Source organism: Cydia strobilella, chromosome 14, assembly GCF_947568885.1.
Source record: "Cydia strobilella chromosome 14, ilCydStro3.1, whole genome shotgun sequence".
Classification (NCBI taxonomy): Eukaryota; Metazoa; Arthropoda; class Insecta; order Lepidoptera; family Tortricidae; genus Cydia; species Cydia strobilella.
The window spans coordinates 9,225,855-9,243,979 of record NC_086054.1 but is presented as its reverse complement, the minus strand read 5'-3'; the positions used below and the strand labels follow the sequence as shown (position 1 = coordinate 9,243,979).

Here is an 18,125-nt window from a genome sequence, read left to right as displayed (position 1 = left end):
TTTATCCTCCTAAAATCCATCGTACAAGAAAAATTATCAGTTGTACTTGAAACCAATAGTGTAGAAAATATGGTTGAATTTCTATTCTTCTAAAATAGAAGGAAACAAAAGAAATGTAACTGTGTTTCAATTGAATGTAGTTTAAATTACATTGAAGTATAATTTAATTAGTACTATGGGCCTTAGGAGGTATTATCAATATATATGTAATTTCAGTGTGATGTATTTCAATTAAAAGTATCTTTATTTATGTATACTTGAATTAAAGGTATGGACGGTAAATTAAGTGTAATCTGAACCCATGCGGCGGTCACTCTGTAATAAATTAAATAACAAAATGTTAGGTGTCACTGTATAACAGGTGTTTAACTACGTACATACATAATCTATATACTTGTTAATATTAATTGATAGTTATAACAATGTTGATTACATCGTCTCCTTGGTTGGACGTAACCAAATTTATTTAATAGCCGTTATTTGAATTAATTAACAATGGACGAATAAAATAAGGCTGACAATGCAGAGTTCTCAGTTACATCCAACTTGTCTCGTGACTGGTTCAAGATGCTGGGTGGACCTCAGTGAATTTCAACGAAATATTTATAAAAACACCTTTAACAGGAAACGAGTGTCTCAGTAAGAGGTATCCATCTTTGCTTTGAGAGGTTTGCATCTTTATTAAAAGTACACTGTAGCTACAATATAACTACATACTTTTAGTGCGGTATAACATGAATTGTAAAACTTGACATGTAAAATTTGTAATTTTATGAATATGGAATATAATGCAAGATTTCATACGCGCCATCCTAACGACAGAATGGCGGGTGGACATTTTTTTAATTTAGCTAGTTTTAGGGAAAGGGAGGTACACTGGTTTCTATTAAATGTATACAAAATATTTCGTTGAAATTCGCTGAGGTCCACCCGCTATCCTGACGCTCACGCAGATAACTCAACTTCTGTACAATAGATGGCGCTGTATATAGAAGACCTTACTGTATCACCTGTTCCACAAATAAATTTTACTTTACTTTACTCCATATTGGAGAGGAAAGCAATTTTGTGTAGACATTGTCCGTATTCTTGTTTTATTCCTCCTGGATTTAACTGAATTAACTCAGGGTAGAATTTGCTTCAAATATCGTATTTTCCTTTAAATTTTGTTAAAAGCGACTGTTTCTGTCTGACTATCTATAGTCGAAAGTTTTGTAATTAAAAAATAACGGCACACTATTAGGTTGTATTCGTTTCGATGAGTTTCATTGGGGTGAAATAAAGTTTTAAGAACGTATCAACGTTTTTTATTTATCTTATATTTAACTTAAGTAAAAATATAATAAGTACCTACGCAGTGTATTTGCAGTATATTAACGTAGGTAACTTTCAGCGCCAGCCAGAATCTAAAAAAACTTCTGAAACTTTTTACGTAACACAATTTTTGGTGCCGCAAGTAAAATACATCATGGCAGCATTTGATGCACAACATTTTCAACTTTTCACTAGATGGCAGCACTGCGACCTCAGGCTAAGGATTATCACCACTATTGTTAGTTTTTTTTTGCATTAGAAAAAAGATAAACAATCTTGACGTGTCTTTTTATTGAAAAATATTGAAAAACGCTTTTAAAAAATTAGTTTCTATTACTTATGAAAGCAAATAATGTAAAAGATCGTATATAATTTATAATTGTAACATATTTTCTGTGACTTATTTTTCAAAGGTGATTTTTAATAAATAGACACGTCGCTTACCTTCTTTCTAATGCTAAAAAAACTAACTATAAGTTGGATTATCAAATGGGGTTGGCCGGTCGAAATAATTAGCAGATGGCGCCTGCATAGCTTGCCCTGTCAATCCCTAGAATTGTGTCAAATTTTTGTTTTTTTAATGCCCTGGATGCCAGCCCTTTAAGCCAAATCTCATAGAAAAAGGGGCAAGCTATGATGGCGCCATCTCTGCAAACCTTTGACAGTTGCCAACCCCATTAAGAAAAATTAGATCTGATTCATACTTATAAATTACTATATTAATATAGTCGAACATGGCATTTGCAAGGACAAAGTGTGGAGTGTCATGAGAAATGTCCAATGTCTATGAAAATATGACACAACCACACTTTGTTTTGTCAAAGTCAGTACAGTTTAGACGAACTTTAAGCGGCGCGTCAGTTAAGAGTAGGAGAGAAACCACTTGAGTATGAACAGCGACTTGTCCAGTTCCAATTCTGCAACGCTCAGCTGTTTCAGCCGCTTTTCCACGCCCTGCAGCACCAGGTGCTCCGGCGGCGTTATGGTCTCTTCCACCTGGAATAAAAAAATATCAATATCAAAGTGACCACGCCAAAAAGACAAGACAATGCCGTGCTAGAAAATTAGAAGGCCCAACAAAAGTGAAATACAAAGAAGATAAGGCTAATAATTAGTGAACAATAGGGATGATGATTGATGACACATGTTGAATTTTATAAAAAAAAAATATTGTCTTCGGTTACCGCGATAGTTACTCATGAAATAAAACTATGAAAACGGATTATATCGCGTATATTGAATTTATAATACATCCCGACGTTTCGAACCCTTTACAGCGTTCGTGGTCAACGGGTGACTGCCCCGCCTGCGCCGCCTGCCCGTCACCCGTTTACCACGAACGCTGTAAAGGGTTCGAAACGTCGGGATGTATTATAAATTCAATATACGCGATATAATCCGTTTTCATAGTTTTATTTCATAAAAAAATTTAGTAAAATAGATAGCAAATGAGCAATTATCAAAATGATTATTAAAAAAATAAATATATAAATCTATAAGAAAAACGTTTCAAAATTTAGTTGTTTTTTTTTACATTCAAGAAGGTAAAAAGTAATGATATTATTCGATTCCTTACATTTTATCCAAAAATAAAATTGTATAGCAACTATAACATAAACGCAATGTTTCAATTTTCTTGTTTTCCATACTAAGATGGTTTCTCAGTTGGACGGCGACGTCACACTCACTTATCGTTTTGTTAGGACTGTTAGGAGCGTTTCGCGAGTGAAGTACGACTGTCGGACTTTGACTATCATTTCTAACTTTGGTATTGCTTTAATGCAATGGGTCCCGTGTAGACATTTGATCCTAAAAACAAACCTAGTCGACTGATACTATTAATAAAAAAAAAACATCAAGCCTATAGGCGGGTCTTCACAGAACGAGCCACCTCGCGTGGAAATCGCCGCGCGAATCAGCTCGGTCTGTGTAGACCTGCCTCGCCCGACGCAACGTGGCCGAGGCAGGTCTACAAAGACCGAGCTGATTCGCTCGGCAATTTCCTCGTGAGGCGGCTCGTTCTGTGTGGATTCGGCTAATTATGAATTGTAGAAGCGTTGTAACTTGTAACATCTATGAGAATCGTGCCCCAAGAGTTTTTATTACTTAGTTATATGGAGACAGAAGTCTACTTCAGCTGTCAAATATATTGTTCTTTATAAAATTGTTCTCAAATATATTTTTTTATACTACGTCGGTGGCAAACAAGCATATAGCCCGCCTGATGATAAGCAGTCACCGTGTGTGGTTCCTTTGTGTACCTTGATTGTGATACCCATGAATATTTTCACGAGTAAAAAACTATATTCATCGTCTTATAGGGTTCCGTACCCAGAGGGTAAAAACGGGACCCTATTACTAAGACTCCACTGTCCGTCTGTCTGTCACCAGGCTGTATCTCATGAACTGTGATAGCTAGACAATTGCAATTTTCATAGATGATTTATTTCTGTTGCCGCCATAACAACATATACTAAAAAGTACGGTATCCTCGGTAGGCGAGTCCGACTCGCACTTGTCCGGTTTTTTAAAATTCCAAACCACTTCCTTACAAAATAATAATAGTCAAAGCATTAAACTCACACGCAGCTGTAGTACAGTAAAAATTAAAGTACCAGTAATAATTTTACCAAAACGTGTTTTTCCTGCATTGGTTGTCCGCGCATCAGCAACCGAACCGTAAGTAGTTTTTAGTGGTTATTTATTTTATTTAACTGAAGTTTTTTTTTTTTTAAATTTATTGTATTTGTATTTTAAAATGATGTAATAAAGAAACATGAATGAATGAATGAATGTAACGTACATCGTCGATGTTAGCCTCGGCCTCCCCCCGGGCGCGCATGCCGTGCACGATGCTGCGCACGCGGCGCCGCTTGTCCAGCAGCCGCGCGTGCAGCGCGCGCGAGTGCGCCGCGCGACGGATCACGTTGTGCAGCGCGCGGTAGCACATCTCCGTGCACGTTAGCGCCACCTGGAACCATAATCATTAATCATTTCAAACAGGGAGTATTACTGCAATGTTCTGCCGCCAGAGTGCAGTATTAGCACATATTGTAAACTATAGAGTAACTTATAGGGAGCGTGCATAAACTGTAGGGGGCAGCACAGGATACGTCAGATTTTTGGCGTAAATGTGTAATTTATGCTTCCAAAGTAGCCCACAAGATGGCAGCACTTGTTTTGGCGTGAAGTGTCAATGTACATGTGATGTACATGTTTATGGTTCCGATTCAGGTCACAAGATGGCAGACCCTCCAACGCGCACGGTCCCTATACATACTGTTAAACAGTTTTTGAGAAGTTTTCTATATTACATTGATGTGATTGATGCATCAAGGCGGTTTGTTTACAAGTTTACATAGAGCCTGTCGCGAAACGCGAAAATCGAAATCTGCTTCTCTATCGCTCGAAACTCGAATATGCAAGAGTGATAGAGAGGCAGTTTTGTGTTTCGCGGTAAACCCTCAGTGTGTGCTAGTGGCGCTCTCTACAAGAGAGTTGTGTGTAATATTCCCTATTGTCACGTCAAAAACAGCATGCATAAGCTTTTCATCAAACTAATTATTTAAACAGCGTCCGTAAAAGCAAAGAGAATTAAGAAGACAGAGTGCTCACTCCATACATCGGTTTTGTTACCAAAAAGACTGTTATTTTCGTAGTCTACATCTAGCGTCAAGTAGCGGAACTCTCGGTACTGTTACTCGACAATAGATATCACATGTGTCGCGACTAACGAAATAACAATACCGATGTATGGAACGCAACTCTATGTCTTCTTAATTCTCTTTGGTAAAAGTGCCACAACCACACTGGTGTTGTTGGTCAGTGTCTCCTGGCTGGGAAACTCTTTTAGGTAAGTACTACGTCGGTGGTCAATTCAATGTGTACATGGGGTGCACATTGAATTGACCATTTGCCAATAATGCCGAAACGAAGGTATAGTGCCGTCGCCGCCGTCATCCACGCCAAGCAATCGGTAGCGGAGAAACGCGTGCTCCTGTTGAAGCTCCTCGTTATGGAGCGAAACATGTCGAGACATCTTCGACTTAAAAAACGCGAGTGACCAGTTTTAATGTATTTAATACAAATAGTGATGCCGGATAACACAGTTGCCGGGTTTAGGTACTGCGGCAAACTCGCGCCGTAAAAAAGATGCCCCGTTGGAGTCCTTACGTTAAATGGTCCTACTTTGTTCCAATACTTACTCCATATTAATTGTGATATTTTTACATACAAAAGTAAAATATAAAAACACGTACAAAACACAAAAAACAAAAAATATATAAACACATTATAAAAAACCTAACCTAGGGTGCCTCCAGCAGCGGGGCAGGGTCCAAGCTGCCGGTGGTCAGGGCCGATTATTTTACAGAATTGGATGATTGTTAAATTAATTACCCACGGGGGAGCAAAGTAGGACCATTTTACAGTATGTTGTCACAGAAGACAAACATATTATAGTCACTGTAGTATGTACAACAGACACTGAGAATTAACACTGATTTAATATGTGGTATTTTCTATAAAAAGGGACCTTATTGTCGATGGCGCTTACGCCATTATAAACGATGCTCCGAAATAAATACAATGCCGCGCGACGCTGTGCGGCGTAAGCGCCATCGACAATAAGGTCCCTTTTCATAAAAAATGCTCCATATAACACTTTAAACTCTCGCGTTTTGAACACATATCTAAATATACGTCGGAATTTATTCGTAAACACTGATTCAGTCTTCATTTCTTATTTTATTTTATATGAAATCCTTGCTATTTTGATTTATAAATACTTACGTCATGCAAGTCGATGTGATAAAGGTAGATAGCCTTCGCCATTCCACCAGCAGATGCCGCTTTTCGCATCGGCTGTAATAGTAATAAATATGCATTATATTATTATTAGGAAACTTTTGCAACTATTGTAGCGCCATCTGCACAAACTTTTACGCAGATGGCGCTACTTACATTAGTTTAAATAATCTTTAATAGAAAAAAACCGACTTCTGAAAACAGTTTGAAATGCCATTTAAATTATTTACAACCATACATTTCATATTAATTTCAATTATCCTCAAGACTTAGAAAAATATTTAGTCGGAGAGGAGTTCCGTCTTGGTCTTTATGAGCAGTTGCATTTCACCAAATAGCACTATCTCAATGCAAATGCCTGGTTTCTAGACAAGTCCGGGTTCGGGTCCAGGTCCGGGCGCGGGTCCGGGTTTGAGTTAGTAAGTTTATAACTTTATTAAAATTTACTATTTAATTAATTTAAAGTAGTTTTTACAGTAAACCGTACCTGTACGCTGATAAAATGTTCTTCTAATAATTTGTAGGTGAGTTCCTTACATTCTTTGTTAGGAAGCATGGCGTATTTCTGTATGTCTTCTTCTTCTATGTATTTCTTAGTGCGAATTAATCTGAAAATGTGAAATATCATATTGCATAACATAGAAAAGTAAATTAATAAGTATGTATCTGACCTATCTGATTATTGTTGTAAAACTGTCATCTTACTTCAATTTGTAACTGCGAAAGGTAAGATTGGACTCGCCTGGCCGCTTTGACACATAAAAAAACTACAATTAAAACGTTAAGTGAGGTTTAGACTACCAAGAACTTGCATGCAATTTTCATTACATTGCGGTATCTGATAAACATTTTTAATGCAGTTTACCTTAGTAGTGGTTATTCCACTACCCAACGAGCGATGGAAAGGAGCATGCTAAAGCTAAGGAAAATACATAAAGTCAGAAGTGAACGCATAAGAAACAAAACGAAAATCACAGATGCACTAAAATATGCACTTAAAATAAAATGGCGATGGGCCGGCCATGTAGCAAGATACACAGATGAACGGTGGACAAAAGAAGCGACTCTATGGAAAGGTCCCGACGTAAAAAGAAAGGCAGGACGACCACGAAAGCGATGGAGCGACGACATAGTAGCCACGGCCGGTCTAAGATGGCTAAATAAGGCAAAAAACAGAGACGAGTGGAACAAATTGGAGGAGGCCTTTACCCAATAAAGTGGGGTTTCTATCAACTTTTAGTTTTAAATACATAAACATAAAAATAAGTAAAATAATTATACTAACCGAGTAAAATAATATTGTCTTCGGTTACCGCGATAGTTACTCATGAAATAAAACTATGAAAACGGATTATATCGCGTATATTGAATTTATAATTCATCCCGACGTTTCGAACTCTTTACAGCGTTCGTGGTCAACGGGTGACTGAGGAAAAATTACAAAATGCAAAAATACCCACATACTAAAATAATGAACAATCATAGACTACAAACTTTAAGGCTGGTTGTACATGCAAAATCGGTTCATAAGGCTAGTTGTACACTATAATTATTTTTCAAGTAAAGATATATATTATATACGCGATAAAAAAAAAATTAAAAAAATTTTTTTTTTTTTATCGCGTATATAATATATATCTTTACTTATATAAAGATATATATTATATACGCGATAAAAAAAAAATTAAAAAATTTTTTTTTTTTTTTATCGCGTATATAATATATATCTTTACTTGAAAAATAATTATAGTGTACAACTAGCCTTATGAACCGATTTTGCATGTACAACCAGCCTTAAAGTTTGTAGTCTATGATTGTTCATTATTTTAGTATGTGGGTATTTTTGCATTTTGTAATTTTTCCTCAGTCACCCGTTGACCACGAACGCTGTAAAGAGTTCGAAACGTCGGGATGAATTATAAATTCAATATACGCGATATAATCCGTTTTCATAGTTTTATTTCACGAGTAAAATAAGTTTTAAAAGTAAACATATATATATTAATTAAAATAAATTAACAATATTAAGTGTTACCAAGTTTGTAAGTAGTTGATAAGAAAATAAAAAGGCTTTTTATTATTTATTATTACCTTAGTAGTCAGCAATGTAACGTAAATTGCATGCAAGTTCTTGCTAGTCTAAACCTCGCTTAATAAAGGCATTTCAGTCCCGAATAACGCAGTACAGCGCCATCTAGCGTTTATAAGCGAATCTTTGAAAACAAACAATAATTATCAGTATGCCAGTACATAGTGAAACGAGCCTGCAGTTACCTTTTAATTCGCAATGTAAATTGGAATGTTTTACCAATATCATTTATTTAATTTTTAATCCTTTATTTAGGTACAGGTAACTTATATAATGTAATAAATTTAAAATTAAATAAACTAACTAATCTCTAAAACTAAACTAAACTTATAAAACTTAAAATAAACTTATAAATAAAAAATGCTCCCCAGGTCGCTGTCATGTGGAATGGTGCCCAGAAGACTGGCAGCGTTACCTCTTTGGATGGCCAGACTTAGTCTCTGGCCGAAGTAGCTGCCAGCCCTCTGGTCACCAGAGGCGTCTACAAGGCGCTCGGAAATATCTTTAAATAATGATTTGGCACTGGGCCCCCACGGTCCCAGAGTTTCGACTCCGAACGGCGCAAATATGTAGCCCTCGCCGAGGATTGGAATTAATATGAATTTTGATCCTCCTTTTGCATTTTTTTCCTAACCAGAATCATTAGGACATTAGAGCGTTGAACTCACTCTGCCTCAGCTATTTTTCGCGCTTCAAAGGGGTGAAGAAAAACTGTGTGTTACCTAAATATTCTAGCGGCCTTATCTCCGAGTCTCTCGGTAACAACGTGGTCTAGGAGCGCGTGCGCTAGTTGCTCGGCCGCCTTGCCGGCGCGCACCACCCACGCGCCGCCGCCCGCGTCGCCTGCGCGACGGATAAAGCCGCACCCGTTCTCCTCTGACCAAAAAAAAAATAATGGTTTAAAAACTCTCAGTTGATCACTTCAAAGGTGCCTCAATTTGAAAATAATAGACTAAAATTTCTTTATTTGCTATAATACGTAGGGTACAAGATGAAAACAGAAAACATTTAACATAAACGTATCAATCGGGATCAGTATATGTTCAGTCGAAGACACGACATGAAAATAATTGACGATTTAAAATGTCACTAATGGGCGATATTTAGCAATATAAAATACAATAAAAAATGCAAAATACTTTCAAAAAACTAGCATAATTTCATAAAATTTATAGATTAAGGGGAAAAAAAGGGGATTGAATTGAAATCTTGTCTGGAGACGCAATCTTTATAGATTCATACCTAAAACTCTGGTATAATGTTCGAGATGTTGCTGCAGTAGTGGTCGGTCGACGCGGCGACAGGAGGCCCGCAGGTCCGGGGCCGGCGCGGGATTGGACTCCGCGGCCCAGGGAGCCGACGATAGGTACATTTGTTCTAGCATTAGGCGCATCAGCTCGCCCGCTGTTATAACAAACACTGATTTTTAGCGCCACTTGCACCATCCCACTAATCCGGGGTTAACCGGTTAAACCGTTAACCCAGTGTCAAATTGTACTGGTAATTATGGTAACACCAGGTTTAACCGGTTAACCCCGGGTTAGTGAATAGTGCAAGCGGCCCTAAGAGACTGACCTGAATACATGAAAAAACAACTTCGAAAATCACAAGTCAAAAACTGTCACAATTAGGATGTTGATACTCAGCATAAACATTTTACAACATAAGAGGTAATCACAAAAAATGTCCGTTTTAATGTAAGGGGCCGGTCTACTACGGAAATCCGATTATGTTCTTATAGTTTTTAGTAACTAACCATTCTCGTCAATGCGTCGTGTGATGGCTTTGATCATGACGTCGTCTCTGAAGTCCAGGTGGAACCTGTCGTAGTTCACCTTCCAGTACACATCTGTAATGTCCAGTCTATTTTACAGATGAAATATTTACACAGGTTTTTTAAGCTTGTTTTTTTTTTGCAATAAGGTTATCAATCATTTTACACATCTCAGGTCACTCTAGGTGACTTCCCAAGGAGAACTGGACACCCAGTATAAGGAAGATGTGTTACGATTTAATAAAAACTTGCATTGATTTATGTGAATAACATCATACATTTTATTGTGTGTGTATGGGCACCCAATAGCTGATTAACCAAATAAACATAAGGATCTATTGGGACTAACTTTATGTTCCCAAACTTGGGCTGCAGGTGAATTACAGTTAGGCCGCTAACTGAACGCACGCGGTGCGGCCGCCGCTCTCGTCCAAGTCAGGCAACAAGCGGCACATTCAAAATGTATAAACTGGAATGAACCTGTTTTGGACGATAGCGGCGCCCGCCGACCCGCTCCAATCCACGACCTAAGGGCGTCTGTGACTGGTGTAAGGTGGAAACCATAATAATTTTAGTCATTAAATTCAGATGGTAGATACATCATATTCATAATGCCATAGCTTGTAACAACACCCTGCTATCAAGCTTGAGCACTGTTGTCGCCACTGGTGTAAGGGTTGGAACACTTGGAACCCAAACCCTCCTTCATGTCTACCACTAGAGTTAGCTAGACTTAGCTGTGGTCAGGCAGAAATGTCTATAATACTCACTATCATTGACATCAGCCAGGCTGCCTGCTGCCATGGCTTGTAACAGCACCCTGCTGTCAAGTTCGGGCACTATAGTCGCCACTGGTGTGAGAGTTGGAACCTCGGAGCCCTCCTTCATTTCAGCCACAGGAGCTTGCTGGATGTAGCCCGCAGTGGCTAAGCTGATGAATGTGTCTTTTAGAGTTATTATTGAAATATTTTTTTCCTGAAACAATGTGTTTTTGTTTTGTAGTAAAATTATATTTATTTCTTTTTTAAATGTTGTGGCAATGTTGTTTACTTGTTTCCTGCACAAATCAGTTGTCTGCAGTTCTTAAAAGTGCAATTATTTGACCTAACATATAATTATTCAGGAATTTTCAATTGGGGTGGTCCAAATTGGTAAATCAAATTCTAGATTTTAGATTTTATAAAGCAAGTTTTATGTAGTTGTGTTACTATACTATGGCACAAATGGGGTTGGAGCGCCTCTCCTGCCTGCCAGTGTGGACACCCAGACCAGGCCATCAAACACATAGTGCTGGAATGTCCCCACACAAAATATATGGGCCATGTGAATGACTTCAATATGCTGGCTCAAGAAGTGGCTGCTTACCTGAGTAGGGCGAAATTTTAATTTTAAGTTGTTAGTATATTATAGTTACTCTCTAAAGTTTTGTATCCAGTGACATGTAACAAACCCATACGATAAGTAAATAAATAAATACTATACTACAATAATGTCACTAGGAACACATGATTAGCCAATGGCCTTGATTATGGATATGATATTTTTGACAAAGAATTCTGTGGTATACCACACCTTATCATCCTTGTATTTGGTGGCAATAGTAAAGAGCAGGACATGGGCAGTGGCAGTGGCCATCTGAAGCAGTTCTTCCACCAGGAGCTCCGCTTCACTGCCATACTTGGTCTTCATCTGCAGGAGGTACCTACACAGAAATGTGGTGTAGTCTTGTAGTAATCTTCTTGTAGATCCCCTGATCCCTGTGGGTCTTCATTTTTTAACTGTACCAATGCTAGTAAGTCAGGCCTTAATAACCACAGTTACTGTGGTTGGTGGAAGTTGCCTACTGTAGGCAATCAGGCAAATTAAGGTAGTAAAACTCATAAGGTGTAATATGATTTGACACACAAATTGCCTTGTTTATAGTAAAATAACTGTTTCACTAGGCAATATTAATAAGAGCTGTTCCTCTAAATTATTCTTTATTTTCTAAAACTAACTTTATATGTTTACCTAGGATATCGAATCAGAAGAAGCACATTTTCAGGGATGAGCCTATAGTCAGCAATAACTTCATTAGCTGACGGCTCAAAAGTGGCCAAGTCGTACTTCACTAGTGTTCGGAGACTTTCTATAACCTGGAAAAGCATCATACTATTCACACTCATTAGTATTCCACGTAAATGCGGCCGTTACTTTAGCCCTAGGGTAACTAGGTATAAATCAACTAAAATTATACTTGGTTAATAAAGGTTTCAAGTAACTTGCTTCATATAACATAACCTCAAAAGTGTTTAATAAAATACCTGCGATCTGGGCAATCCTGTGCTCCTGGTTATTACAGCCAAAGGCCGAGTTCCATAGGAAAATAGGTCGTTTCCGACTTGCTGCACTATTTTACCGTAATAGCGAAGGAGAATCTCCGAAACTACTCGACCAAGTTGGTGAGACATTTTGTGTTTGTCCGAATATTTTTAAACAGATATTCTTTTGTTTTCTAAAGTGAATAAGTTGATCAGACAGCACGAAGATTTCTACATAAAGTAATAAAATTATAATGTTTTCTTCCTATGCCGAACATGTTTATTACTTTTGACAAGTGCAGTGCAGTGCAGTCCATTTCTTTTCTGATTTTGCTGAGTCTGTGTTCATGCTGACAATGACAATGACACTGACAGTCTTTCGATTTGGTCCAATCGTTCCTAATTGTTCCTGTGTATTTCATTCGTAGAAGAAGAAGATTGAGATTTCTCGTATAATTTTCAATCGGCAGTCATTAATCCTTAAAACCTAGAATAATATGAATTGCTTTTAATTTTTTTGATTCCAATTCAACAATTACTTACTTACTTATATCTTGTAACAATTACAAGATATAATATAATAAGATTTATAAAGGCTACAAATTTTGAACATTACGAGTTGATGTTGGACAGCTCAGATTTAAAATTCAAAGCAACAAGTTATCACTCGCCAATGTGACATGTGACGTTTTGTTTTATTGTTTATTGATAGTTTATTGCTTTTTGTCGCCTAACTACAATTTATAAATGTTTATATTTTAATTCTAAATTTTAAACGGAATCATGAGTACACCAAGTACCTTTAGTGCAGCAAAAAAAATTTTGATTCGAGGAGTAGAATTGGATACCAAGAAACGATATACAGAGGCACTAATATGCTATCAAGAGGGCTTGCAAATTTTAGTGGACAAAATGAAAGGTTTGTTACTTTACTTTATCCTTAATTTCAAATCCAACACGCTGGAGTTAAAACCAGTCTTAAGGTCAGTTCTTAGGTATGTAAGTACGTCACGAACTTTTTCACTGCTTTTACATTATCGTTTGGTACTCTGTTGAGTCTTAATTATCAATTGGTCTCTACAATTAGTAGTCTATCTAACTATCCGCCATTTATAGATATCTACTGGCTCCCTGGAGCCCTTATGTAGTTATTTGTTCACTTACTTCGAGGCCTGCTTAGGCCTATGCAGTGTTTTTTGTACTAAATACTTAAAAAACTAGTTGAATTGACTCACACTTTTTCCTTATGCATTTACAGAAGAGGTAGATGACAAAGAGAGAGCATATCTCAGAGATAAGGTAGAGGAGTATATGAAGAGGGCGGAGACCATTAAAAAGCTGGTGTTACAGCAAAAAGAAGCTGGCAAGTTCCATGAGCAGGTGCGAATAGAGGACAACTCCACAGGTCACAGCTACAAGTCCTTGTTTGGGAGGTTTCTGGATGATGATGTGGAGTTTGTTGTGGTTGAAGACCCTTATATTAGAGCTTTCCATCAGGTATTGAGCTTGATCAATTATTTATCTTTAAAATGTATTTTGTTAATATTACGAATAGTATTTGAAGCACATGTTTTTTCCACATCTGAGCATAAAATTTGTATAGGGAACATGATTCCAACCAAACTCCAACAAATGCAGGGCCGGATTTAGAGGTGTGGAGGCCCCCTGACCCTAAATTATTTTTCCGAAGTCTCTATTGTGGGGGCCCCTCTTTTGTGGAGGCCCGGGGCAGTTGCCCCGGTTGCCCTCCCCTAAATCCGGCCCTGAACAAATGTTTTAATCACAATGCTTCAATCAACAATTGTGCCAAGTATCAATGTGCATTGAATTAAAAGGAATTAATTTTCAACTGCTGCCATGTCCCCTAGCCTCCCAGAGCAGATATAAAAAGGCCCTCAATTCAATTGTATCTAGAAACTGCATTTTTCTTGACAAGTCTTGCTTTGTGGACAGCTAGAGGTTCAAATTACCAAACAATCATGGTACTTATTAATTTTGTCATTTCAGTGTCAAAATTTCCTCCGCTTGTGTGAGCTGCTGGTGCGCTCATGTAGCAACCTCAGGCACATCCAGCTAGTGACGTCACAGGACCCTAAGTCTGAGCAGTCAAAGAGAGAGCAGGCGTCTTGGCTGCAGAGCCTTACGGAAGATCTGCTCAAATACAAAATTAGGTTCACAGTGCAGTATTCTGAGACACTGCATGATAGACAAATTACGTAAGTTATAGTCAGACAAAACAATTTCGTCAGTAACAGTAAATTAAACCTTGTATTAACCAGGGACCGGACAACCCTTTCCGCGATAAAACCCTTTCAATGGGCGTCCCTTAAACACGGCTAACACATTGAAAGACTTTCCCTTTTGATCTGCAAGCCCATTCATACCCCTACCTTTGACTAACCCTTATCGAAAAGCTAACCAAAAATAAGGCTAGCCCTTAATAAGGGTTACCCTTATCTTTAAGCGCTTTTTATAAAGCTTTCCCTTTGCGTGAAAGAGACAGGATTAGTATATATCTACGCTAGTGTATGAAAAGGAAAGAAAATACGTGCCTAGTCAAAGAACGCCGCCGTCGCCGCCGACGATCGCTCGGATTCGAAGTAATGTGTGCTTTATGAACAAGCACGCTTATATGCTAAAAGGGAAGCCCTTTATAAGGCTAACCCTTATAAGCAATATGCAAGGTGTTGGTGAGCGGATGATAAGGGTTTTGTAAGGGTATTTGGGCTACCGATTACACAAATGTGTGTACACAAATATAAGGGTTTTTAAAAGCAAAATGAAGGTTTTCGTCTGGCAAAGGGTATGGTGAGTTAAGCCTTATGCAATACCCTTATAAAATCCGGATAAGGGATAGCGGGGCGGTCCCTGGTATTAACCCTTTATAAGGCATAAGGGTGTCAGGATTTATGCAAATTTGAACCCTATCACTGAAATAGAGTTCAAAATCAAGTGGGAAATATATTCCCTCTGCCTTATAATGGCTTAAAAAAACTAATGGGGTAATTTCGAAAACAAGATAATTTTGAAAATAACAAAGATCTAAAGCATTTACAACAGTAAGCAAGATGCTTTGGTAAGCATTGCAGTAGCGTGAGTGTTGCCAAAGTATGAATAAAGTATATTAGAGATTTTCAAAATTAACTTGCTTTTGAAGTAAATGCAACTTACTCATATTTTTTTGTGATTATAATATTATACTAACATTCGGAAATGACAGTATGATTCTGCCTATATTAATCTTGTAATCGAATTGGAAAGTAAAACTACTTTATGAAGCGTTTCAAGGCTCGGAATCGGTTTTTTCTTCATACAAAAAATATCGGTATTATTACATGCGTTCTCTTTCGTTCTGTGGTTTATTATTTAATTTTTAATGTGACAATCTTATAATACGAAGTTTTTACTTATACATGAACATGATTCAGTCGTACGTAAAGAGCATAAAATAATTAAAAATATTGGGATATTTAGGGGTTTTAAAAAGACCGGTTCTGAGCCCTGGCGTTTATTTTAAATTATGTATTCTATTTCTTGCAAAATTATCTTGAAATAGTGTTTTTTATTTATTTATGTAATTCATTATTTTTGACCAAATGGCGATTCTTCCAATCTATTTAATATCCGTTGAGTCTGTACATCTACTAAAACATTTACTAGGTGGCGCTAGTAGTAGTTGAATTACCTGAAATAAAGTTGGTCAAGCAAATCTTGTCAGTAGAAAAAGTAGAAATTCAAATTTTATATGGGACGATATCCCCTAGCGCCTACATTTTTTAAATTTGCCGCCTTTTTCTACTGACAAGATTTGCTTGACCAACTATATGTTCATACTATTCTTTGATTAATTTTCAGATTAAGTTCAGGCTGGATAATCAAGATTGGGCGAGGGTTGGACTTCTTCAAACCACCTGAGAACAAGTTCTGTCTCGGTGTGTATGACATGGATCTAAGGAAATGTCACGAGACCACAGTGGACATAGTACATTCGAAAAATGTAAAGCAGTCTTATGGATGAAATAGATCTGATTATGTGAATAGGTGTTAGGGTAAGATGAAATGAAATGTTTAGGTAAATGAAATAATAATTTGAATATTTTTACTTTCTGATTTTAATTTAGATAACAAACCGAGAACCTTATATGCCTCCTAAAAATCGTCTATAAACATTTACCTTCTATTTAGATGTGTAAAGAGAAAAAATAATAAGGATTGTTATACAGGGTGAAATTTTAACCACCAGCCATACTGAGTGACTTTAATAGACCGGTCATACTGGACAACTTTTACTATGGAAAAAAAAAATTGGCTGGCCCATAGAAATCAGCGGCATCACATCAGCCGGAATGTATGAACCAGGAAATTTTTTTTCGCGATTTCGGCATTGGTCCCATAAAAGTTGTTCAATATGACCTAAAAAGTTACTACGCAGAATATGGCTGATGGTTAAGGTTTCACAATATACCTTTAAACGAGCAATTCTTGTATATATTTATATTTCGGGGATCTCGAAAACGGCTCTAACGATTTCGATGAAATTTGCTATATGGTGGTTTTCGGGGGTGAAAAATCGAGCTAGGTCTTATCTCTGAGAAAACGCCCATTTTTGAGTTTTTGTTTGTTTTCCGAGCAACGCTCGGTCTCCCAGATATTACCTATTTAAACGGGTCACTCATTTTTAGGGTTCCGTACCTCATAAGGAAAAAACGGAACCCTTATAGGATCACTCGTGCGTCTGTCTGTCTGTCCGTTTGTCACAGCCTATTTTCTTCGAAACTACTGAACCAATTAAGTTAAAATTCGGTATACATATGTAAGTTTGTGACCCAAAGACGAACATGTAACGTAAACAAATGAATTTTAAACATACGGGCCACTTTTGGGGGGTAAATGTGAAAATTAAAAAATAAAGTTTTTAACTATATAGTTTTTTATACATATCAAATGAAAGGGCTCATTGTGAGAATCTCAAATATATATTTTTTTATAATTTTAGGATTAACAATTTAGAAGTTATGCAAGAAAATAGGCAAAAAATGACCATTCCCCCACTTTATATCCAAAACTACTGGGTCTAAAATTTAAAAAAATACACAAAATAGATCTTTACCTATAGATTACAGGAAAACCTATTAGAAATGTACAGTCAAGCGTGAGTCGGGCTTAATTACTTAGTTTTTGATCCGACCCCTACGGGTTTTTTAAAGACATTTCACTCACGTTTCACATACTTAAAAAATACATTGTTTAAATTGTGTATTGTACGGAACGAATTGTGGAACGCGAGTCCGACTCGCACTTGGCAGGTTTTTTTAAAGACGTAATTGTTTGACAGTGTGTCTGCGTTGGTCAACCAACGCGTGTGGCTCTAGATAAAGCAGGAGCTTTCGCTCCATAGAGGACGTCATAGAGCTAAACATGTCCAGCAATTAAACGTGAGTTACCCGTTTTAACGTATATTTAATTTGTCTCGAGTTTTATTATTAAAATAAGGAGAAAAAAAAACGAAAAAATGCATAATATATTTTATTTGAATAAAGATAACATTGTGGGAATGCCACAACTTAAATTTGCTCTCGCGACCGTGTTGACAATATCAAAGACTATACTTACAATATAGTCTAAACAATATCTTACAGACTACGATATAATTTCTACGTTATATATTCGTAGGCGCAGGTGGTTTTAAGGTAATATAAATGATACGTATAGAAGCAATTATATTTCTTTACAAAAAACCTTAAATGAACAATATTTAGATCACTACGGTTTCACTCACTACATGTTTCGGACTCGTCGGGAGTCCTTCCTCAGGCACGAGCATAGATTAGTATATTATTAC

General features: G+C 37.1%; 2 protein-coding genes across 2 annotated transcripts; one reads left to right on the top strand and one right to left on the bottom strand.

Moving 5' to 3' along the window:
* Positions 1–1,275: 1,275 nt before the first annotated feature.
* On the bottom strand, positions 1,276–12,600 carry LOC134747148 (DNA-directed RNA polymerase III subunit RPC3). Its single transcript, XM_063681730.1, has 11 exons — positions 12,287–12,600; positions 11,994–12,118; positions 11,556–11,685; positions 10,754–10,958; positions 9,966–10,058; positions 9,452–9,613; positions 8,932–9,085; positions 6,608–6,728; positions 6,106–6,177; positions 4,118–4,285; positions 1,276–2,310 (listed from the first exon to the last, which is right to left on the bottom strand). Exons 1-11 carry the CDS (start codon positions 12,431–12,433, stop codon positions 2,176–2,178), a joined length of 1,512 nt encoding a protein of 503 aa, XP_063537800.1. The 5' UTR covers positions 12,434–12,600; the 3' UTR covers positions 1,276–2,175.
* A 405-nt stretch (positions 12,601–13,005) lies between these two features.
* On the top strand, positions 13,006–16,342 carry LOC134747369 (MIT domain-containing protein 1-like). Its single transcript, XM_063681995.1, has 4 exons — positions 13,006–13,202; positions 13,542–13,780; positions 14,291–14,499; positions 16,139–16,342. The coding sequence occupies exons 1-4, from the start codon at positions 13,067–13,069 to the stop codon at positions 16,299–16,301; spliced, it is 747 nt and encodes a 248-aa protein (XP_063538065.1). The 5' UTR covers positions 13,006–13,066; the 3' UTR covers positions 16,302–16,342.
* The last annotated feature ends 1,783 nt before the right edge of the window (positions 16,343–18,125 follow it).